Source organism: Rhinichthys klamathensis, unplaced genomic scaffold, assembly GCF_029890125.1.
Source record: "Rhinichthys klamathensis goyatoka isolate OS25496 unplaced genomic scaffold, OSU_Roscu_1.1 h1tg000603l_1, whole genome shotgun sequence".
Lineage (NCBI taxonomy): Eukaryota > Metazoa > Chordata > Actinopteri > Cypriniformes > Leuciscidae > Rhinichthys > Rhinichthys klamathensis.
This window is the reverse complement of record NW_026607058.1, coordinates 1491614-1515123: the sequence shown is the minus strand read 5'-3', so window position 1 is coordinate 1515123 and position 23510 is coordinate 1491614. Positions and strand designations below refer to the sequence as shown.

General features: G+C 38.6%; 3 protein-coding genes across 3 annotated transcripts; all 3 read right to left on the bottom strand.

Moving 5' to 3' along the window:
* Positions 1-488: 488 nt before the first annotated feature.
* On the bottom strand, positions 489-2567 carry LOC130075767 (psychosine receptor-like). The gene is made up of 2 exons (XM_056240534.1): positions 2433-2567; positions 489-1620 (listed from the first exon to the last, which is right to left on the bottom strand). Exon 2 carries the CDS (start codon positions 1608-1610, stop codon positions 573-575), a length of 1038 nt encoding a protein of 345 aa, XP_056096509.1. The 5' UTR covers positions 1611-1620; positions 2433-2567; the 3' UTR covers positions 489-572.
* Positions 2568-6176: 3609 nt separating this feature from the next.
* LOC130075803 (ovarian cancer G-protein coupled receptor 1-like) lies at positions 6177-15291 on the bottom strand. The gene is made up of 3 exons (XM_056240567.1): positions 15284-15291; positions 14753-14786; positions 6177-7230 (listed from the first exon to the last, which is right to left on the bottom strand). Exons 1-3 carry the CDS (start codon positions 15289-15291, stop codon positions 6271-6273), a joined length of 1002 nt encoding a protein of 333 aa, XP_056096542.1. The 3' UTR covers positions 6177-6270.
* Positions 15292-18313: 3022 nt separating this feature from the next.
* bdkrb1 (bradykinin receptor B1) lies at positions 18314-20329 on the bottom strand. Its single transcript, XM_056240532.1, has 2 exons — positions 20235-20329; positions 18314-19419 (listed from the first exon to the last, which is right to left on the bottom strand). The coding sequence occupies exon 2, from the start codon at positions 19417-19419 to the stop codon at positions 18340-18342; it is 1080 nt and encodes a 359-aa protein (XP_056096507.1). The 5' UTR covers positions 20235-20329; the 3' UTR covers positions 18314-18339.
* Between the last annotated feature and the right edge of the window lie 3181 nt (positions 20330-23510).

Here is a 23510-nt window from a genome sequence, read left to right as displayed (position 1 = left end):
ATTTCTCAAAAAAGCAAGGATTATCGTAAGTTGTCTTGACGTTGACAGTCAGTTCATAGATCAGTTTTTGTGTTTGAATGAAAGTTTAAATATTTTTTACTAGTGGTTGTAGGACATTATAGTTCATTTGTGTAAGTGAGGAGAGCAAAAATTCTTTATACAGTGACTAGACTACCAGTAAAAATTATGAAAATTTGGGACTATACATTATTTTTGTCTTTAATTGCTAATGTGACCTTTTTACACCACAGACTGAACAACATGAAGCATTGCTTGGTAATTGGTTGACCTATATTGGTATTATAATTGTGTAATTCTAATTCTAATTCTGTTAAATCTAACAGAAGGATGGACACAACCAGTGAAATATCAACTGATTTGATAACTCTTGTCATATTTTATCACCATTTTCTAAACGATAGCGAATAAACTGTGATAATGTGAGAAATGTTGAAGGTGTCTGAATACATTTTGGTTTGACTGTATAAGTCTTCCTTTCATTTCACTCCTTGGTTTCAGTCCCGTTCTTTTTTAAAAACACTATAGCATATATAAACATCAGCTTGATCCAATCACAACTGTAATTCAGATGTACAGTAAATAGGGCTTTTGTGATTGGAATCCATTCCAGTTCCAAGGATTTGGTTGTTTTGCGGTTCTCTTTGCTCCTCTTTCTTCCATATTCTCCTGAAGACGAGTAACAAGTTTGAAGCACTGGTTTGACCCGTTCTGCTCGTTAAGCCGTACAGGAGCGGATCGGCAAGGCAGTTGAGCGTAGAGAGGAAGACGCTGGCCTTATATCCGATGAAGAGCCAGTTGGGATACGGACAATCCTCCAGCAAAACCCTCAAAACCATCATGATGTGCACAGGCCCGAAACACAAGTAAAGAGTCAGCAAAATGCCTCCGAGAAGCTTGAACACATGCCGGCGCTCCATCGACCCCAGAGTTCGGTTTTTCTTTATGTCTGAATAGATCTGCCAATAACAGAAACCCACCACCAATGCAGGAATGAGGAAACCTACGACAAAACGAGCGACGTTGACCCGTTTTTGCAGATGTGGCAAAGGAAATAGGTCCAAGCAGATTGAATAATCCTCCTTATCTTCGTAGACACTATCTGGATCCACAGTGATTGCATTGAATACGACGCTAAAAATCCAACCGGCAATGCTCACGCCGACTGCAATCCTGCGCTTTCTAAACTCGCAAAACTGTAGCGGGTGAACGATGGCTAAGTAGCGATCCACAGCGATGCAGCTGAGAAGTACGGTGCTGGTGTAGAAGTTTGTGAAGAGCAGGAAAACACACACGACACATGCGGTCTTTCCGTAAATCCACGTGTCGTGGAGAGCGAACTGAATCCACACGGGCAAACACGTGATAAACAAGAGGTCCGAGAGAGCCAGATTAAACAGATAAACGCCCAACTCGTTCTTCAGACGGATGAGCCGGTATGACACAAATAGGAAGAAGACGTTGGACGGGATGCCGATCAGGATCACAGCCAAGTGCAACGCGACGAATACCTTCTGTTCTTGCTTCTCAGACGGGCGGCAGTCCGAATCGTTCACGCTGGAGGAGTTCGTCCATCTCTCCGTTACATTCATCTCAAGACAGCTAGTTTGTATGAGGAGGGATAAAAACATCGTTATTTTGTTATGTGATAGCTTTACCTGACAGTAGGATAGCAACTATTAACTGAACAGTTCACACAAAATTGTAGTTTATTCAGGATCGTTTCAAACCCAAAAGATCTTCTGTGCTCTTTTTATGCTGCTCTTTTATATACAGTGACATTGAAAACGGTCAGAAGACACCAAAATCATATGATAGTTATGCGAGTAATAAACACTACTGGTCAAAAGTTTGGAATAATAAAGATTATTTAATGTTTTTTTAAAGTCTCATGTCACTGAGGCTGCATTTGTTTGAGCAAAAATAATATTGTGAAATATTATTACAACAGAATGTTCAATTCATCAAAGAATCCTGGAAAAAAATTAAATAAAATGAAAATGGTTATGATTTATACGTTTTTTTGACAGAAAGTTTATTAAAAAAGTTGAATAGAAATCTTTTGTAACGTTATAAATGTCTTTAATATCACTTTTGATCAATTTAATGCATACTTGTTGAATAAAATTATTATATGATCTGCATTTGTGCTCCACAGAAGAAAGTCATACGAGCCATATGTGGGCGATTAAACAATGAAAGATCTTTAGTTTTGAGTGAAACGTCCCTTTTAAGCAGATTTATATACTGACTCATAATATTAAGGACAAAACTGTGTACAATATATACAACAGCTATACATTATTATACAATATTTTCACTAGAAATCAACCAACCAAACCTTTTGAAAACCAAAAGTGTTTCAACGGCATCAAAAGCCCATGTGCTGAATATTTCAGATCAAATCTACTCACCATAAGTGCAGCAATTCAGGAATCTGTTTTTATGACAAAATATGATATAAATATTTGCAAAGATATAATCGAAGGAACTGCACATTGCAACAATCTGCTTCACATGAGAGGAAGCAAGAGTGGCAAACATCACTTCCTTGTACTTACCGTAGTTTTACTTTCAGTGGACAGAAACCACAAAACACTCAAGAAGTGTCATTGCAGTGAACACATCCTGCCTTCCTGAAACATGATTTGTCATTTGTTTACTGCAAATATAGCCTAAGTCTTTTAGTCACTCATGTTGTTATTTTTGGATTACTGTTTGTAATTTTGATAATGAGATTGAGTAGTCTAGTCTCTGTACGACTGGACTTTAAATTCAAGTAAATGGACAAAAAAATTTAAATGTAAATGAAACAAAATATTTAGGTCTAGTACTTGATTCGAATCTCAGTTTTAAAAGTCACATAAAAAAATGGTAATAAATTGAAATTTAATTTGATGAACTATAAACATATTAGAAACTCATTAACTACGGAAGCCTCAAATATATATCTCAATACTATGATTGTTCCACATCTACTGTTTTGCATGTCTAGTTGGTCTCAGGCGTGTAAAACATCGTTAAAATGACTTGAATCATTATATAAAAGAGCTATGAAAATTCATAATAAAAAACCTCGCCAGTACCACCATTGTAAAGTACAAAGTAAATATAACATTTTGAGTTTTGAAAACCTCATTAAATATAATCAAATTTCTGCTTTATTTAAAATTATCCATAACATCGCTGCTCCCCCTTTGAGAAAATTTGTCTCACTAAATTCAGAGAGAATTTCTAGAGACACGGTCGACAGTCAGAGGAGAGCGCAGCGTCCCGAGACGTAGAACCACATATGGTCAACAATCGTTCTCTTATACAGCAGCGAGCCTTTGGAACACTCTTCCAAACGAAATTATCTTATGTACAAACTATAGTACATTTACACGCCTGACCAAACAAGGGGTTATTATCAAAGCAAACCTGTACGCACTGAATGACTGTGATATGAATGATGTAAACTGTGAATGAGTGAGTGATAGTTTCCTGAAGTAGAGTGTTTTTTATGATGTGAGTGAAGTAATGCTTCCATGTATTATTCTGTATATATTTTATGAATTTTTGCAAGTATAACATCAACCTGTCCAGGGACAGCTGGTGGAAATTATCATTTTTTGCTATAACCTAGCACGTGACATCTCTTCTTTTTTAGACTAATGTTTTTAATGTCATAAATAAAAATGTACAAACACATACTTTGAAGACCATAATTAATTAAGGTAATTAATAAACAATAAGACATAATATGAAAAATTGTTGTTTATTACACATCTGCAGATAGAGTCAGATCATTCACTGTACAGCATTTGCGGCAGATCCGAAACGACCGCAGCGGCGCATTTTTAATGATTAGACCCAGCTTCGACAGTTGAATGAATACATCACTGTCCTTACTTTCAAATATACATTTCGAATTAATAATTGGCTTTATGCACAGCTGCACTACTTCCTGAATTTCAGCCAGCTCCTTTGTTTCCTGTCTGCCATTATTGGACAAACTGATTAATCCAGGTGTGCCTGGCCTCAGTAACAATAATCAGGCACACCTGGATTAATCAGTTTGTCCAATAATGGCAGACAGGAAACAAAGGAGCTGGCTGAAGTTCAGGAAGTAGTGCAGCTGTGCATAAAGCCTATTGGTCCTAGATGAACAAAACCTGCATCTCTCATTGACAGACATCTTATTGTAAACATAATCCTCTGATCATTCGGACTTGTTGTTCCGGCCGGTTTCGGTGCATGACATACGTCACGACCACATGTTAGCGATTGGCTATGGCAGATCCTGAGTGACTGGGCAGATCCAATAGTTTTGAACTTTAACAGAGAACCCGCCTACAAGGAAGTAAACGTTTCTCAATGGAGAGAGGCCAGACTCTCTGTACAAATGAAATGTACGAGAGTCTGGCTGAACCAGGCTAACTATTAACAACCTTTTGCGTTAATAAACTCATAATTACTGCTTATTAATAGTTAGTAAGGTAGTTTTTAAGGTATGGGGTAGGATTAAAGGGTGTAGAATATGGTCATGCAGAATTAGGCATTAATATGTTCACCCTAGTCACCATCCTCTTCACTACACTTCCCAGCATCCATCCTGGTTCCTCATCACACTCCCCTGCATCTCATCATCACCCTCATTACGTCCGCTATAAACACACACTCCTCTCCACAGTTCCTTGTCCGACCTTGTTTGTTGGTTTGTGTTATGTGACTCATCTCCCTGTCTCCAGCGCCTTCCTCGATCACCCTTTGGGCTTTCCCTGTTCACCTCATCCCTGCACCTTTATCAATAAACTCACCATTCACCATCATTCTTCCTCTCCTGTGTCTGCATCCGTAACACCAGTAAAATGCATGCCAATAAGCAACTAGTAATACTGGGAATTGGACCCTAAACTAAAGTGTTACCAAATATTCTAATTCAAATCAATTGATCAATATGGTGTCATTTTATATAGAGATCTTTCAATAGAGCAGCGTGATCATTATGATAAACTCCCCCTTGTTTGTGTTCTTTGGCTTGGAAGAAAGAGAGTGAAGCAACAATATATGACAATAAATAATACATTTAATTCACTTGTTTTGATGACAGGGGTTTTGTGTATCCGCTGAATGCTCGTGTGGAGTCAGACAAATCTCAGAAAACACAGACGATGTTTTGATGGTGGGTTTGCGTGCGGTGAAATGGATAAGATCTATTTCACAGAAGCCTTTTTCTCTCTGAAAACAAACACACACACCAAACAAATGCACAGAAATCCAGCACTCAAGAGTTTGGACACACCTGCTCATTTTTATTATGACTATTTTCCACTTCTTAACAGTTCACACGCATGCGCAATTTTATATTTGTCCGCAAACTATATAGCAGAAGCCTTTAGGTTCAACCCTGTATCATATTTGATAGACAAATTTCTATCAATAATATGATCAAAACTGAAAATAAAAACCTGTTGCACTCAATCTACTACATGTGTTTTGTAATTGTACAAACGTCCACCTTCAAGCTCATGGTTTACATGTCTTTTTGCTGTGAAATCTTTACAGATTTTCATTTTTATCAAGTAAACATAAGAATAACTTTGATATTGTTTGTAATATTTCAAGATCAACACTTACTGGACGGAAGCAACTTCATTTGACTTGATTATTCACACATTTAAAAAAAAAAAATCTCAATTGTGAGTCTCAAATATGATCATCAGGCTTTTGAGGAAGGTTTATTTGTTCAAATCTCAATCATCATTGTATTGCATTGCATTATGTTTTAAAACTACAGAGATTTGATCATAAAACTAAGCATTTAAATATCATCTTACTAGTGACGACTGATATTTATATGCATTTTTTGTCAGTAGTCTGTTATACTGTTATAAAGATCTTATTGATATGTAAATAATTTCATCTTTATGTCCATATAAATATCAGCATCTGCACCAAATTCCCTATTTTTGCTCAGTTTGAGTCCCCCCTCCTTACTTCACTTTATCATACTCTATGTGCCATAAAAACCTGAACAAAAAACACATATGCAAACTTGTCTTTATTCAGCTCACTTTTAACCTTTGAAAATATTTTTCTTTCTTATGATTTTCACGCGTCAGGCTTTACAGGGTTAAAATCATGAGTAACATAAAACTTGTGTCCAAACTTTTGGCTGCTACTGTATATAAGCATTGTGAATACTAACAAATGCGTGTGTCAAGACATTCATATACAGTATATTTGCAGTCTTCCAGTGTTATTATAAACTCAGGGTTTCACCACAGATGAATAAATCTTGCTGAATTGTTTCCCACAGCACTTGAAAAGGTTTTTCATTTCAGTTTTGGCACTGTCACTTATGAGACAATAAATGATGGGATCTAAAACGCTGTTTATTGTCGTGGTGGCCACAAACACCATGTAAACCCCTCTCAGATTTTGCGCCACACTGCAGTCTCCGGGCTCCAATAGTCCTCTGATGAACATCACCACCTGAAACGGGGTAAAAGCCACCAAGTAGGTGAACAGAAGAAACAGAAGTAGAAAGCAGATCTTTCTCCGTTCGCTGACCACAGTAGATGTGCTCTTATTCAGCGCCCTGATGATCTCCATGAAGCAGAAGGTCATAATGAGCACAGGAATGAGAAACCCCAGGACGGCTCGTGTGATGGCCGTGTTGGCAGCAGCTTTGGTCATCATCTCTGGCTCCTCGCACATTCGACTGACAGAAAAGGTCCTGATGGCATATGTGTACTCCAGAAGACTGAGATGAATCGTAATCTCCACCAGCCATACGATGACGCTCACCATCACGGCGGTTCTGACCTCTCGCACCCGTATGAAATGCAGCGGGAACACTATGGCTAAATATCGATCCATCGAGATGCAGCACAGAAACCCGGAGCCGACGTAGAAGCTGTTGAACATGACCACCGCAATAACACTGCACAGACTGTCACTCACCGCCTGCCCGAGTGCCATCGGGATCCAGACGGGCAGAGTTAGAATATACAGCAGATCTCCGACACACAAGTTAATCAGATAAACCGCCAAATTATTGCCTTTCTTCACCAGAACACAGGCCACGTACAGAGACAAACAGTTCGCTGGAAATCCAATGATGAAGAATATTGAGTAAGCCGTCGGGTACATGTACCGCTCTACCGTGTTGCCATGTGTGCAGATAGTCAAGTTTGAAGAAGTGTTGTCAGCCATGGTATTATTTTTCTAAAGGAGCTGAGTGCAACTCTCATCCTCTCAACATATAATACTGTGAGTATAGGCGTTGCCTTCATGGAAAAATAAGCCATGCAAATCATGTTTTAGAAACTAGTTCAGCATGGCTAATGATTTCCAGGATAAAATGCTAAATAGGGAATACAATATTCCCTCTTTAGCATTTTATCCTGGAAATCATTAGCCAACAGAATGTATGTTGTTATTATTTATATATTAAGTCATTCAATTCTTTAAATTTATGGGAAATAATTCTACCCAGTTTCCTTATAGAAATCTTTATTTTTATAGTACAATACAATTTTATATTAAATTATTTATATATTACATGTTGCGTGTATTTAAATGTTTGGGTAGTGATCATTTTAAAGGAGAACTTTGAGAACGAAGCATTGAGAACTTTGTAAGTGTACAGACCGTTTAATAAGAAGATAAAGATAAAGACAGTCCACTTCGTGTATACAGACAGGAGCCATCTTTGGAAAACAGTCTCGACTAATCAAACCACGAACGCCATTTATACAGTTCAGAAGTTCACTGAACTTCATACAGTTCAGCTGTCTTAGCACGTCGTTCGTGGTTTGATTAGTCGAGACTGTTTTCCAAAGATGGCTCCTGTCTGTATACACGAAGTGGACTGTCTTTATCTTTATCTTCTTATTAAACGGTCTGTACACTTACAAAGTTCTCAATGCTTCGTTTTGCATGTAGGGACCTTCATTATGTTACTGTGTTCGTGTGGGGCTATTTTGAGTCTTGTTAGTGGTATAAACTAGCGATTTCTTTTTACTTATTATATGCCCCCATTACTAGCGTTATACGCTAAACAGCTTTTAGAGATAAAACTCTTTACATTCGATTATCATGAAAACAAATCTCAGAGAACGGTTGACTATACCAATGTTTTATTAGACCAAAGATTCATTTTGCGCCGGAGTTCTCCTTTAAGCACATCATGTTAGTCTACTCTACATTATCATGTATTATGTATTAAACCCTCTAAAACAGTATTAATCAGTTTTTAATCTGAGTGTTGAGTGTTTGTCGATTTGTTGAGTTATGTGTGTTTTTTGTTTCTTTTAGTGTGTAATGTGTGTAATTGTGTTGTGTACAAGGACCCCCTGAAAGCGAGATGGTCCATGTTACGGTCACCAGCTGGAGTGCCCTTGAGAGCCACCAGAGGGCACTCCACATCAGACTCGTCATTCCCTCACAAACTACATTTCCCATAACTCCCTGCCCGGACTCATCATCCCTGATTGCATCCACCTGTGTCTCATTACCTTGTAAGTCTCAGCTTATTTAAAGGGTTACTTCACCCCAAAGCGAAAACTCTCTCAGTAATTACTCTCCCTCATGTTGTTCAACCCCGTAAGACGTTCGTTCATCTTCAGAACACAAATTAAGATTTTTTTTATTAACCCTCTGGGGACCAAGAACGCGCCCGCGCGTTTTGCTGTTTTTTTTTCACATAGCAGCAACATAGACTTAAAATACTCCGTAATTTATGGTCATATAAATAAACTCAATACATGATTATAAACTATAGAGGGTCTTCTTTTTTTGTGTACACTCACATTAACATCAAAACCTTGTGTTTTTTTTTAAATAAATAAAATAAACAGGGTGCGCTTTCAGCTCACTCTGTCTCCGCAAAAATCTTTCTGAAACATGTCTGGAAAATAAACGGAAACTCCGCTAATACTTATCACACAAACATGAAACATACGTCTAAAGAACGCTTTAAATTTCTACTTTTAAATAAAACAATTCACATTTAAAACAAATATTCTCCTGCAATGTAATCTGTCTGAAACTAAAGAGAAGTACAGTTTCTCCTGTCTCAGCTCATTATCGTTAATTTGTTCACACCCACTCGCAGAGCGCGCTATTCATAAGATAATGTGTTGAGGCCATTTGCAAAATAGATAAACGCCCCCAGGCAAATGCTGTAAACGCACTATATTTTTTAGTCAGATTAAGATTCGTCTTGCGCGGCTATGAGGAATAATCCTGGGACATTTACCACAGAACAAGTGCTGGTTTCACTTCGAGGAGGAGCAACAGATTCAGCTGAGAAGTGTAAGTGTTTTGTGCTCTGTTCTAATCGCGATATAGAATAACGTTAGTGTCTGTAAACGGAAAAATAGCATAGCCTACTGTTTTGTGAATCATGTTTCTGTGTGTGTGTGTGTGTGTGTGTGTGTGTGTGTGTGTGTGTGTGTGTGTGTGTGTGTGTGTGTGTGTGTGTGAATGAATGAACGCACAGACCCAGCAAACATTTGGACGTGTAATGACCGTTGAAAAGACGTCCGTCCGACACGTCCCGTCATGGTTGAAAAATAGTTCCAAAATGAAAGTTGAACCGACGTCTTTGACGTCATCTGGCCGTGAATTCCACGTCTCTTCTGGCCGTGAATTTCACGTCTCTTCAGCGCGTCCCTGGACGTCTAAATGCGTCGTCATTTGTGTGTTTAAATGTGTTGCTGCATAATTTAAGTGTATATAAGCCTGCATTTAAAATAATCACACACATATTGTGTAACATCGTGAAAGGCAATCAAGTCTTGAGGTTTACACATCTTGACAAAGGTTCTAAAAAGGTCCAAAATTGGTCTAGTCAGACCTGACCGTCAATAAAACGTTTTAATCACGTGTACATCACAAACAAGAACACATTATTTGTGGACATAAGAAAAAAAGAAGCATGTTCTGATTTAGCACATTTTATTGATCTTGAACAGCCAAAATGTATCTTAATATTTTTTCAATGTTTAACATTTGTTAACCAAACTAAAATACCAATTACAAAATACTGAATTATTATATAAAGGGATAGTTCACCCAAAAATGAAAATTCAATGAAGAAAGGTATACAGGTTTGAAACATGAGGTTGAGTAAATGATGACAATTTTCATTTTTGGGGAAACTATCCGTTTAAAAACTCATTGTTTGGCTCAGTTTTTGTATCCCCCAGCTGTTCCTGGAGCGTGTTTCAGGTGTTCTGCCATTGCTGCATCAATTTCAGAGTCTGTAGCATTTGGGCTCCACCTCTTCACAGCATCTAAGGGAAGAGAATATATATATATTTAAATAAATAAAATTATTATAAAATTAAAATTTGAGGTAAATGATATGCGCTTATTTTCAAAATATTTTTATGGTCTACAGCTAAATTAAAAAAAAAAAACATGGAACAAGATGAATGAATCATGAATGACACATTAGAAAAAGGTAATCAACATGCATTACATTTTATTTTATTGTATAAAATATGTTCTGCTTTTATTTTTAAAGCAGTTACTGAAAACATACATGTTAAAATCCAGCTAAACATTTCATTCCATTACTTTCTGAAAGAAACTCTCAAAAGGCTACATTAATAAGTGACAGTAATGACTGTATCATTAAACAATATACTTGGTATAACGTTACCGTTGTTGTATACGTTCAAAGTTACTTTTAGCCTACTGGCTAATTTTAGCCAAACTCAGTAAATTTCAGTTGACAATGTGGGCATAATTTCTTTCGGTTCAATCATGTCACACAAGTAAAACTCAAGCACGTTAATCTAATACAAAATGTACTTACCCAACAGTTCCAGAATCTATGGGGAGAACGCGTTAACATCTCGCGAGATAATCCCATCGCAGGATTTTGTAATATCGCGAGATCTTTTGTTACTACATCTTGGCAGCACAGTTTATGGTTTGGGCAGAGGGTTTGGGTAATTACATCCAACTCAGACATAAATGGTGACCGGGTATATTTCTGTTTTACATGTATATACATTCCATAAAAAAATAACAACGAATACATCAGGTACATACGGTGGCCGAGAGAGCTCAACGCGCTGCAACTGAAGAAAACGCATGCAAATAGAAGAAAACACATGCAAATAGAAAACAACGTGTGCAAATAGAAAAAAACACATGCAAATAAAATAAAACGCATGCAAATAGAAAAAAACGCGTGCAAATAAAAAAAACACCTGCAAATTAAGAAAACATCTTCATCAGTTTCACAACACACGTGTGCTCCAAATACTCACAACACCACCAAATACATAAACGCGCTGCAAATAACACAGAGCACAACGGAAAGGTTTCCAGGGGAACCAAATAAGTGACGAACCCGGCTGGGACGTGCTGGCATAGATACATAGACAGTAAATATATCCATAAATCTATGCGTGCTGGTGCTTACAGCTTAAAATTATACTTTATTTATTTGTTTATTTATTTATTTGTTTGTGCAAAACATACAGAGATTAAATTTTTTATGACATACAACTTGTATACAATGTAAAAAATGTATTAACAATATGTTCAATGTCATCAGAATACAAATGAGAAAAGAACAATGAGCTGGAAACTAAAATAAATAAATAAAAAAGATAAAGAAGAAAAACATGAAGGAAAGATATTTATCTATACACCAGTTACACTGTACAAATTGTTTCATGTTATTACATTTTCATAAAGAAAAGTTTCGTAAGAAATGTTAGGTAATGTAGGGTCCAACATTTTAAAGTTGAGACACAGATATATAACGCATATTTTAAAAGCTTTTTTTGTAAAATAAAAATAAAAATGTATTTGCATCCGTTATGTTAACAGCATCATATTTCTGTCGTAAGACCAGCTGATGGACACCGTGCTGCGTTGTCATGGGAACATCCCACGTTGTCTTTAGTTGCTCCCTTCATCAAGTGCGTTCCACACGGCTGCCTAACAGCACACTAGAGCCTTGCTCACTCCAAAAGGGCTCTGCAATCTGCCCTTCGAAGGGAGTATGGCATAGGGAAGCTCACGAGCAATAAGCACGTCTCAGCCGGGTCCGTCACTTATTTGGTTCCCCTGGAAACATTTCCGTTGTGGTCTGTGTTATTTGCAGCGCGTTTTCTGTATTTGGTTGTGTTGTGAACTTTTGCAGCGCGTTTCCTTATTTGGAGCACACGTGTGTTGTGAAACTGATGAAGATGTTTTTTTTAATTTGCTGGTGTTTTTTTCTATTTACACGCGTGTTTTTCTATTTGCATGTGTTTTTTTTTATTTGCATGCGTTTTTTTCTATTTGCACACGTTTTTCTCTATTTGCATGTGTTTGCTTCAGTTGCAGCGCGTTGAGCTGTCTCGGCCACCGTAGGTACAACAGGTTAAAATAATGACTAAAATGCAGTGGCTTTGCAATCACTTGACTATACTGTGCATTTTGTGATTATAATTTATAAAAACAAGATAAAGTAAAAATATATTCATTTGTATATAAATCGTGTATTTTATAAAGAATTATAAATCCTGATAATTTTTTTCTGTCTTGCTAGACTAGACGTGCAAAAGACGCCAGTGGACGTATAGTATTCACAGCCTGACTAGACGTGTAAAGGACGCCAGTGGACGTCTTCTTCACAACCTCTTAAAAACTTCATGGGCAACTACATTAATTATTGCAGTATTAACCATGCGAGGATTAAGCGCAGCTTTTGCATATTTAACAAGGATTTCATAGAGGGTCATGATGGACTATAAATGCACGTGTAAAAGACGTCGCCAGGTGACGTCCTCTCACCCGATACACTAAACATAACTACACGAGCTAAAAGTTAAAATAACAATTATACATGCAACTGTAGACATGTACAAATGTATCTGAATGCATTTTTAGGAAATGTTCTGTGTTACATTTTTTACCGATTTATGACGTCCTGTCCGCAACTATTTTTGGCCAGAGACACGACGTTGCCGTCGGACCAATGTTTGCTGGGGATACGCACTTACAGACGAAATAAAATAACATTTCTTTGACTAGTTTTGGATAAAGTTTTTCAAATCAAATAAGCATCAAATAAGCTTAAAATAAGCTTCAAAATAAAGACATCAAATAAGCTTATGTTTTGTCAATAAACTAATCAACTAAGATGTTTGTTCCAATGCAAGCTATATGAAAATAATGAATCCTCAACTTTGAAATATGTATGATCAAACTAAAACATTTATGGAAAAAGACTATTTTCTTTTCAAGATGTTTCCAACTCTAACTTTGAACTGAAATAAAATCATGTCTATATGGTGAAGGGTGTGTGATAGAAGTTTCCAGAGTATGCACCCTGTATTTTAAAGAAGAACATTTAATTATTTGCGATACATTATTCATTCACAAAGAATTCAGGGACATTATTCATTTCCCTAAAGGTTGGAGTTTTCCACATTTTTTTAATTAAGGCATTAGGATTTTTTATTCCTCTTTTTAGTCAACTTTAGCATGGGTGTTTTCACTTATTCTAAGCAGTGTGTGTGTGTGTGTGTATATATATAATTAAAAAGCAATTTTAACCAGAAACCAGTCCTTTGTTGGGTATCTTTGGATTATGTTGTGTTGTAAATAAATCCAAACAATCTAAAAGCCATTCTTTTTTAAATCTCCTCATTCTTTGTGCAAGGCTCCTCGTAATGGGGCCTGATAGCACCTAATAGGGCCATTATGGGGAGGGTCTTTGTCTTTCTCAGGTGTGAAATGCCATACATATTAATGAGAGATCACGCCTCCCTGCATAAAGCTTTCTCACACTAAACACGTCATACACATTCTAAAATACTTTATTGACTTATCTGAATGAGTAGTCAGGATGATTCTCACATAGTTTTGGAGCAAATATTCTAGACTATGTGATACAATTTTCAAAAGTCTTGTGAAGAAATAATCAATATGTGTTTTGTGGCCTTATTTCAGAAACTTTTATTTTTAAGTTTTTCAATAACCATGCATAAATAATATTCTCTCAAAAATACAAACATGTAAATACATGTTGCTCAAAGATTATGGTAGCCCCGTTTGTGCTATATAGAGTGAATTTACACCGTTGCCATTAACATGTTTATAAATAACTGAAAAAAGCACAAATGTCAGTGCATGTCAAAACATCCCAAGGGCCTCAAAAAACCCTTGGTCCCCAGAGGGTTAAATCTGAGCGCTGGATCACTCCTCCATTGGCTTCTTCAGGGATCGAAACTGTACAACCTACGTTCACGGCTCCGGCAGACTGAGAGGTCGTGAGAGAGCTCGTGGGACATGAGCCAGCGCTGGTCTCAGATCAGTCTGGAGTTTCTCAGGAACTGAATGAGCACTTTGTAGATGATGCTGGTGCTTCTGGTGCTTGTGCTTGTGCTGATGCTGCTGGCTCGTCCTCTTCTTGGTCACACACTGCTGAACTCGACCCTGGTGTCTCCTCAGGGATGGAGGCGATTAGGACGGGGGGTTGGTGGAGTGGCTCTGTCCCAACACCTCATCCATGAGGACAAACCAGGGCGGAGTTCAGCAGTGGGTTTCCCACTCACACCCTCACCTGTCCCAGGACACTTGCAATCCTGAGGCAGAGCAAATAAAGCATGCCTGTTAACAACAACAACAACAACAAACAAACAACAACGACACAATACATTTAAACAAAATATCTGTCAAACTTATATATATTTTTTAAGTTGTTCCATTTTTTTTGTCCTGCATGAGTCACCTTCCCCAGCAGGTCCATTTTCTCTAGAATTCTCCTAAAACAAAACAAAAGGGAAACACTTATGAAAAATATTAAGACAGGAGTGCCATCTTAAAGGACAAGTTGGGTATTTTACACTTAAAGCCCTGTTTTAAGATCGTTTCTGATGAAATAGAACGGTTAAGATTGAAATTTGGACACATGCTGCTGTCCTGAGAAATTTCCCCCCCACCTCCACAATGGTTGCATAGGTGCACAGAAACAATCCTTCCTAAAACGCATTAAACTTTAGTTTACAAAGACGTTAAACTCACCGAGTGGTCAGGGGTGTTCACTGATATGCTCACACAAAAATCGCTGCAAAAGATGCTTTCCAACAGGTTTTATCGTAATTTTTAAGTCAAGTCAATGGAGTTGGACAAAAACTATGATAAAACCTGTAAAAAATATCCATATAGTATTTTTTATTTATTTATTTAATATGGATATAGTAATAACATTGGACGAACCAGATGCATAAAGTGTTATAGCACATGTGCTAATTTTCAACACCTGTCCATATTGGCTAAAAACACATTGTTAAACAAGACAAGGCACATTTTACACATGAGAACAACTTTGGCCCGATTTAAGCCACTGTTTGAGCTCTCTGGTAAAGATGTTAATATTGTTCTGCAGTTTGAATCCAATTGGGAGAGAGTTCTGTAGTGTAGCCCCTCTGAAGGAGAAGCTAGACTGTCCAAAAGATTTTCTAAACTTTCCTTTTCTCTGGGTTTATCTTTGTTTAATCTGAATCTTAACCTCTCTCTCTCTCTCTCTCTCTCTCTCTCTCTCTCTCTCTCTCTCTCTCTCTCTCTCTCTCTCTCTCTCTCTCTCTCTCTCTCTCTCTCTCTCTCACGACAGACAATATTTCTGCACAAATTCCTTTAAGGCTGATGAACTGCAGATGTATCGTGTGTTATCATACCGTACGTATGGACAGTTTAGACATCTGGATTAAAACCAGATAACTGAAACATCTTCACAGATGTGATGTATATGTGAAACAAGAGTGGTTTATGTGAAGAAAAGGTGCATGGAAAAGTAGATGTTCTGACTGTATGTATGTGTCATTTCTCTAGTGGTTATTGCATTCGATCCTAATTCACATATTTGTTCTGCATGCTAGAAGCGTGGTGGGATCTAAAACAGTGCACCAGTTTTGGCATAGTGTCTGTATACTAAATACTTTTATTGTTACCATGTAAAAGTTTAATTAAATGGATTATTGCTTCATATTATGTGGCACTTTTTCATTGCAGTTTTCATGTGCTGTGACATATCGGGATTAATAAAAGTTTGTGTTTGCATAATATATGTGTGTGTAGTGTACTGTGTATAATTATTTTGTATATATAAATACACACATATGCATGTACAGTATATATTTAAGAAATATTTGCATGTATAGGCTACTATATATATATATATATATATATATATATATATATAAATAATTAAAATATATATACATGCATGTGTACATTTGCATATACAAAATAGTTATACACAGTACACACACATATTATGTAAACACAAACTTTTATTTTGGATACATAGATAAAATGCATGTAAATTTTCCACTGATGTTGATGTTGAGTGAGTCATGTCACGTTTTCTGTTTTGCATCTCTCTCATTTGAATCTCTGGTGTCACTTACATCAGTGAGGACAGACTATTGTAATTTTAATATGTTGCAGTTCTGATAGTTATATTACTTTGAGTATTTGCTTCACCTAAAGTAATATAACTATCAGTGGTTTGAGTATTTGCTTCACCTAAAGTAATATAACTATCAGTGGTTTGAGTATTTGCATATTTACAAGTTAGCAGCACCAAGGTACATTTACAGTTACATTCATGCATTTGGCAGATGCTTTTATCCAAAGCTATACGCATTACATTCAAGGTACACATTTGTATTTTATAAGTTCTTGCTTTGACCCATGACCTTGGCGTCACTAGCACCATTATCTTCTGTTTGAGATACAGGAAAACGATAATAACCCAACATTATAGTTAAAAGTGTGAAAAAATAGATGATGTTAAAACCAAGAAGACTAACTCACTGCTGGTTAAAGTGGTCAACTTATGACATGCTTCATTAATTGGTAGCTTACAAATTTGCAGTCCCTGTTATTTTTCTAGTAATAGAAAGGAAACAGGCTTTTTTTTAGCTTAATTGTAAAGATGAACTTGATGATATTTGGACTGTTTAAACAATTTCACTTTCTTTACCAGAATGACCACAAACATGTGAGAGGCAGAAAGCCAAAGACGTTTTTATCAGCATCGCCGGTTTAATGTAAATATTATGCTTGAAAGTGTCTTTTCACCATATTTGGTTTAGCAATCTCATGACAACTATGATAAATCTGCTGGTTAAATGCTGCACATACACATTTCATACAAGTTCCCTTCAAATCATGTTGTGTTTGTAATGATGTTAAATGTGGTGACATTGCTGTTTCGATAATAAGATAAAGATGTTCACCTCTTAGTGCTCTTTGATCAAAGTTGCATTAAAGCTGCAGAGATGGTTTGAGTACCGTAAGCGCATCTGTGCTTAGCATTGATTATCTACAGGAACTTCCTCTAAACCAGCTCTTCCTGTTTATATTACAAGCTCTGCCCATTAACCGCAAGGGAAAAAGCTAAATTAAAATATTTACCAAATAGTTTATTGGAAAAAAGTATTTATCATTGCTGAAAGGTACTGCTGTAAACACTTGTAAGCGTAACCTTATCAAATATTTAGAAACGTGAAAATGTGTAGCCACTTACCACTAACAATTTGAAGATGACGTGTTGGTAAAGAATGACAGTAATTCACTTTGCGTGGCACAACATTTATACGAACAGCAATACCAGCAAATGTGTATATGCTGATGTACAGATATCAGAGCTCTACAGAAAATGCATCTCATGCAGGAACACCATCTTTGGCCAAAATTGTATGCGTCCTTTGGGAAGACAATCTCAGAATGCATTGCAACAACCTCAGAATTTATTTTTTTCAATACTGAAAAGTGCAGATAAAAATTGATTAAAAATAATATATTGTTGAAATTCAAGCCAGAAAGACTCTCTACAATGTTGTGCTTGTGCATTTAACCGTGGGTTATTCTTGCCTCATGTTAAATGTTAAGACACATTGTTTTCCTTTAGAATTAATTTTGGAGTCTGCATGTATAATCTTCATAATTCAGGGTTTCTACAGTCATGGAAAATCTGGGAATTTTAAAAGTGTGATTATTGTTATTATTATGATTAGGTCTACAAATAGGCTACTGTATATTCACACACACATAGATTTTTTAGATATGGCATTTTATATATGCACACACACGCACACACACGCACACATGCACGCACACACACGCACGCACACACACACGCAGCACACACGCACGCACGCGAACGCACACATGCGCACGCACGCACACACACACACACACACACACACACACACACACACACACACACACACATAAGAGTGGGAACCATAATTGCAACAATATTGGAGCCTCTATGTGCATTGATCATGGCTGTGTTGTAAAAATCCCGATCTAGTCTTTCTCGTATAACACAACAGGCTTGATTTGATTGGCAGTTGTCGTAGATGTTAAAACCGTCCGCTGTTGAGTAGTCACTTCCGAGGAGTGTTTTCTTCTGTTATAGATGCTGCTGACTTTCCTCTTGAAATAGTTTCCAGAGCAAACATAGAGCGCCGGATTCAGGCAGCTGTTTGAGAACGCCAAGTATACGGAAAACTGGTGTCCAATATTGAGAAAGTGGTTCCACATATCCTCATCCAAAACTTTCAGATCACAGAGTAGATCAATGAAAGCTACGAAGTGAAACGGACCCCAGCAGACGAGGAAGAACAGGGTGACGGCGCACACCAGGATTGTAGCCTTCCTGTCGTTTCTGTCTTCACAATTCACCTTGTCTCTCCTTCGCTTCAAGGCTCGGACGATGTTGCAACAGCAGAATGTGATGATCAGGAACGGCAGAGCAAAGCCCACCAGGTTTAGCTGCATATAGTGAGCTACTCTCCAACTTTTGCTGGGATAATCCAGGATGCATTCGACGGCTCGGTGAGCCGGAATGTCTTCCAGTTTTCGCATCCAGGCAGTCGGGAAACCCATTCCCACACCAAACAGCCAAAGAACAACACAAATGAGCTTAGCGTAGCGTTTCCGCCGCAGCCATCGAGCCTTCATGGTCAAGACGAGCGCAAGGTAGCGGTCCACGTTCACCATGACCAGCATGTAGATGCTGCTGTACATGTTGACGACGATGGAGAGGTTGACCACTTTGCACATGACCTCCCCATAAGACCACATGAAATAGTTAAGGATGTTCATGGCCCAAAAAGGCAGACAGACTAGCAGAATAAGGTCAGCCAGCGCCAGATTACCGAGGTAGATCTCAGGGACGGACCATCGGCTTCCCTGGAGCAAGAACACTAGCAATACGAAAGAATTTCCCAGAATTCCCGTCAAGCACACGGTGAAGATGTACGGTGGAATAATGGAGTAGACTAGCTGCCACTCTGTTGAGTTGAAAGAATCCATATATGATGGAGTGACGGATGCATTTGGAGGCTGAAGTGTCGCCATCGACACGAGCTTTTCCGGCTGCATCTAGAAGATAAAAGAGCTGCAGAAGACAGATCTCCTTTACTTTGGGTTCACATTTGAAATCCATTAATATTATGCCTTGAATTCATTTGAATCACATTGGCTACAAGTCATTTCAACATCTTTATTGTTGAATCTCATAACTTTTTAAAAAATCTTTAAGGAAAACATACTTCTGATGTACATAAGTGTAAATTCTAGCTTACGGTGTCTTTCTGTGGTTCTGCACTGACATTACACTGAAATATATTGGTGTAGGATTTACTAATTGCTAGTAAATTTCACAAATAATTGCTAAGAAATGGCATGTAACTCATTGAATTAAATATGTTCTTGTAAAACATGCTCTAATAATCATTATTTATCATTTTTACAGTGTAGAAATTTGGTGTCTTATCCATTTTTTGTCATTCAAACTCATTGCTTGTTCTCAGGTACACAAATAAAATATTTGATCTTTTTTAGCAGGTAATTTATTTAAATTGTTTTATTTTTTTATTATTTATTTTAATTTGACATTTGTATGATTTTGTCAATTATTATCTTTTTATTTATTTATTTTTTTAGATCAGCATGTAAATCCCAATTTGGGAAATTTTGGGATTTATTGTTTAATAAAATGCAAGCACAATTTACAAGCAAAACATTTCATGAAACTTTGTTTTTGTTTGAAAGCAAACAAAATATCTTCATTGAAAACGAAGACGAAAAGCATTGTGTCTATGCCTGATCTAATGCAGTGAATGATGTTTACTAATTGTGCGACAAAATCATCCAAGTACTTTTTGAAGCCACTTTAAATCATAATATATACTTACCTTTACAGCAGGAGTAGTTTTCTTTGCGAGTTCTTCCGGTGGACTGATATTCCTCACTTTATCCTCCCGATCTTCTTGTTCTCGTTGAAGGAATGGTCAGTGAGAGACGGAGAACGGCTCAGTCTATACGAACACATTCCTCCACAGTCATCGAGCTCCTGCTGAGGCAGAATCTGTTTATACTTCAGACTTCATCTTCCAGAGTTCAGCACACAAACACTGTTAACACACTGAAGAGAGATAGATGAAGACTTCAGAGAAATGCAAACACAACGTCTGTGGGCCCAAACTCTGGATATTGTGCTTGATGTATTTGCGGATTGGTTTGTTTCCTTATTAGAAAGTATTACTTCACATAATAGAAAATAAAATGACACAAAGTTGGGCAGTTGCGATGTCAAGCAGTGTTACATTATTCTAATCTATTTTTATACACACAGTTTTTATGAGATCATATTAATTGAGAGATGAAATATTTGTACTTCTATAAATTAATAGATGGATGGATAAATGAATTGACGGATGGGTAGATTGATAGACGGATAGATGGAGGTATAATGGGTAGATTGATTGGATGGATGGATGGATGGATGGATGGATGGATGGACAGATTGATGGATGGATAGACAAACTGACAGACAGATGGATAGATAGAAGGATAGATGGATGGATTTTGTGTTAGATAGATAGACAAACAGACAGACATCCAAGCACTTTTTGAAGCCACTTTGAATCATAAATAATATATGACTTTACTTACCTTTACACCAGGAGTAGTTTTCTTTGATAGATAGATAGATAGATAGATATAGATATAGATGGATGGACAGATAGAAGGATGGATTTCATGTTTTATAGTTAGATAGAGTGGTATAAAGTTTCAGCTATTCTACGTTGTAAAGTACTCTTGTAATGCAACTCTTCTACCAGCAGAGGTCGGTGTGAGATCTGCTTCAGATCAGTTTCTGCTGTGAGAGACAGTGTGTGTGAAAGCGGAAGCAGCTGATGAGTGTGTGTGGAAGCTGATGAGTGTGTGTGGAAGCTGATGAGTGTGTGTGGAAGCTGATGAGTGTGTGTGGAAGCTGATGAGTGTGTGTGGAAGCTGATGCTGTGAGAGAGAGTGTGTGTGGAAGCTGATGCTGTGAGAGACAGTGTGTGTGGAAGCTGATGCTGAGAGAGAGAGTGTGTGTGGAAGCTGATGCTGTGAGAGAGAGTGTGTGTGGAAGCTGATGCTGTGAGAGACAGTGTGTGTGGAAGCTGATGCTGAGAGAGAGAGTGTGTGTGGAAGCTGATGCTGTGAGAGAGAGTGTGTGTGGAAGCTGATGCTGTGAGAGACAGTGTGTGTGGAAGCTGATGCTGTGAGGGAGAGTGTGTGTGGAAGCTGATGCTGTGAGAGAGAGTGTGTGTGTGGAAGCTGATGCTGTGAGAGAGAGTGTGTGTGGAAGCGGATGCTGAGAGAGAGAGTGTGTGTGTGGAAGCTGATGCTGAGAGAGAGAGTGTGTGTGGAAGCGGATGCTGAGAGAGAGAGTGTGTGTGGAAGCTGATGCTGAGAGAGAGAGTGTGTGTGGAAGCTGATGCTGTGAGGGAGAGTGTGTGTGGAAGCTGATGCTGTGAGAGAGAGTGTGTGTGGAAGCTGATGCTGTGAGTGAGAGTGTGTGTGGAAGCTGATGCTGTGAGAGACAGTGTGTGTGGAAGCTGATGCTGAGAGAGAGAGTGTGTGTGGAAGCTGATGCTGTGAGAGAGAGTGTGTGTGGAAGCTGATGCTGTGAGAGAGAGTGTGTGTGGAAGCTGATGCTGTGAGAGAGAGTGTGTGTGGAAGCTGATGCTGTGAGAGAGAGTGTGTGTGGAAGCTGATGCTGTGAGAGAGAGTGTGTGTGGAAGCTGATGCTGTGAGAGAGAGTGTGTGTGGAAGCTGATGCTGTGAGAGAGAGTGTGTGTGGAAGCTGATGCTGTGAGAGACCGTGTGTGTGGAAGCTGATGCTGTGAGAGAGTGTGTGTGGAAGCTGATGCTGTGAGAGAGTGTGTGTGGAAGATGAAGCAGCTGATGAGTGTGTGTGGAAGCTGATGCTGTGAGAGAGTGTGTGTGGAAGATGAAGCAGCTGATGAGTGTGTGTGGAAGCGGATGCTGTGAGAGAGAGTGTGTGTGGAAGCTGATGCTGTGAGGGAGAGTGTGTGTGGAAGCTGATGCTGTGAGAGAGAGTGTGTGTGGAAGCTGATGCTGTGAGAGAGAGTGTGTGTGGAAGCTGATGCTGAGAGAGAGAGTGTGTGTGGAAGCTGATGCTGTGAGAGAGAGTGTGTGTGGAAGCTGATGCTGTGAGAGAGAGTGTGTGTGGAAGCTGATGCTGAGAGAGAGAGTGTGTGTGGAAGCTGATGCTGTGAGAGAGAGTGTGTGTGGAAGCTGATGCTGAGAGAGAGAGTGTGTGTGGAAGCTGATGCTGTGAGAGAGAGTGTGTGTGGAAGCTGATGCTGTGAGAGAGAGTGTGTGTGGAAGCTGATGCTGTGAGAGACCGTGTGTGTGGAAGCTGATGCTGTGAGAGAGAGTGTGTGTGGAAGCTGATGCTGTGAGAGACAGTGTGTGTGGAAGCTGATGCTGAGAGAGAGAGTGTGTGTGGAAGCTGATGCTGTGAGGGAGAGTGTGTGTGGAAGCTGATGCTGTGAGAGAGAGTGTGTGTGGAAGCTGATGCTGTGAGAGAGAGTGTGTGTGGAAGCTGATGCTGTGAGAGAGAGTGTGTGTGGAAGCTGATGCTGTGAGAGACAGTGTGTGTGGAAGCTGATGCTGAGAGAGAGAGTGTGTGTGGAAGCTGATGCTGTGAGGGAGAGTGTGTGTGGAAGCTGATGCTGTGAGAGAGAGTGTGTGTGGAAGCTGATGCTGTGAGAGAGAGTGTGTGTGGAAGCTGATGCTGTGAGAGACCGTGTGTGTGGAAGCTGATGGTGTGAGAGAGAGTGTGTGTGGAAGCTGATGCTGTGAGAGAGAGTGTGTGTGGAAGCTGATGCTGTGAGAGAGAGTGTGTGTGGAAGCTGATGCTGTGAGAGACCGTGTGTGTGGAAGCTGATGCTGTGAGAGAGAGTGTGTGTGGAAGCTGATGCTGTGAGAGAGAGTGTGTGTGGAAGCTGATGCTGTGAGAGAGAGTGTGTGTGGAAGATGATGCTGTGAGAGAGAGTGTGTGTGGAAGCTGATGCTGTGAGAGAGAGTGTGTGTGGAAGCTGATGCTGTGAGAGAGAGTGTGTGTGGAAGCTGATGCTGTGAGAGAGAGTGTGTGTGGAAGCTGATGCTGT

Excerpts from the sequence above, each read along its gene's own strand:
- LOC130075767 (XM_056240534.1), bottom strand. The coding sequence starts at position 1,610 with ATGAATGTAACGGAGAGATGGACGAACTCCTCCAGCGTGAACGATTCG.
- LOC130075803 (XM_056240567.1), bottom strand. Across the intron at positions 7,231-14,752 it reads AAATGGACCTGCTGGGGAAG|AAAAATAATACCATGGCTGA; the intron begins GTGACTCATGCA and ends CAGCTCCTTTAG.
- bdkrb1 (XM_056240532.1), bottom strand. The coding sequence starts at position 19,419 with ATGCAGCCGGAAAAGCTCGTGTCGATGGCGACACTTCAGCCTCCAAAT.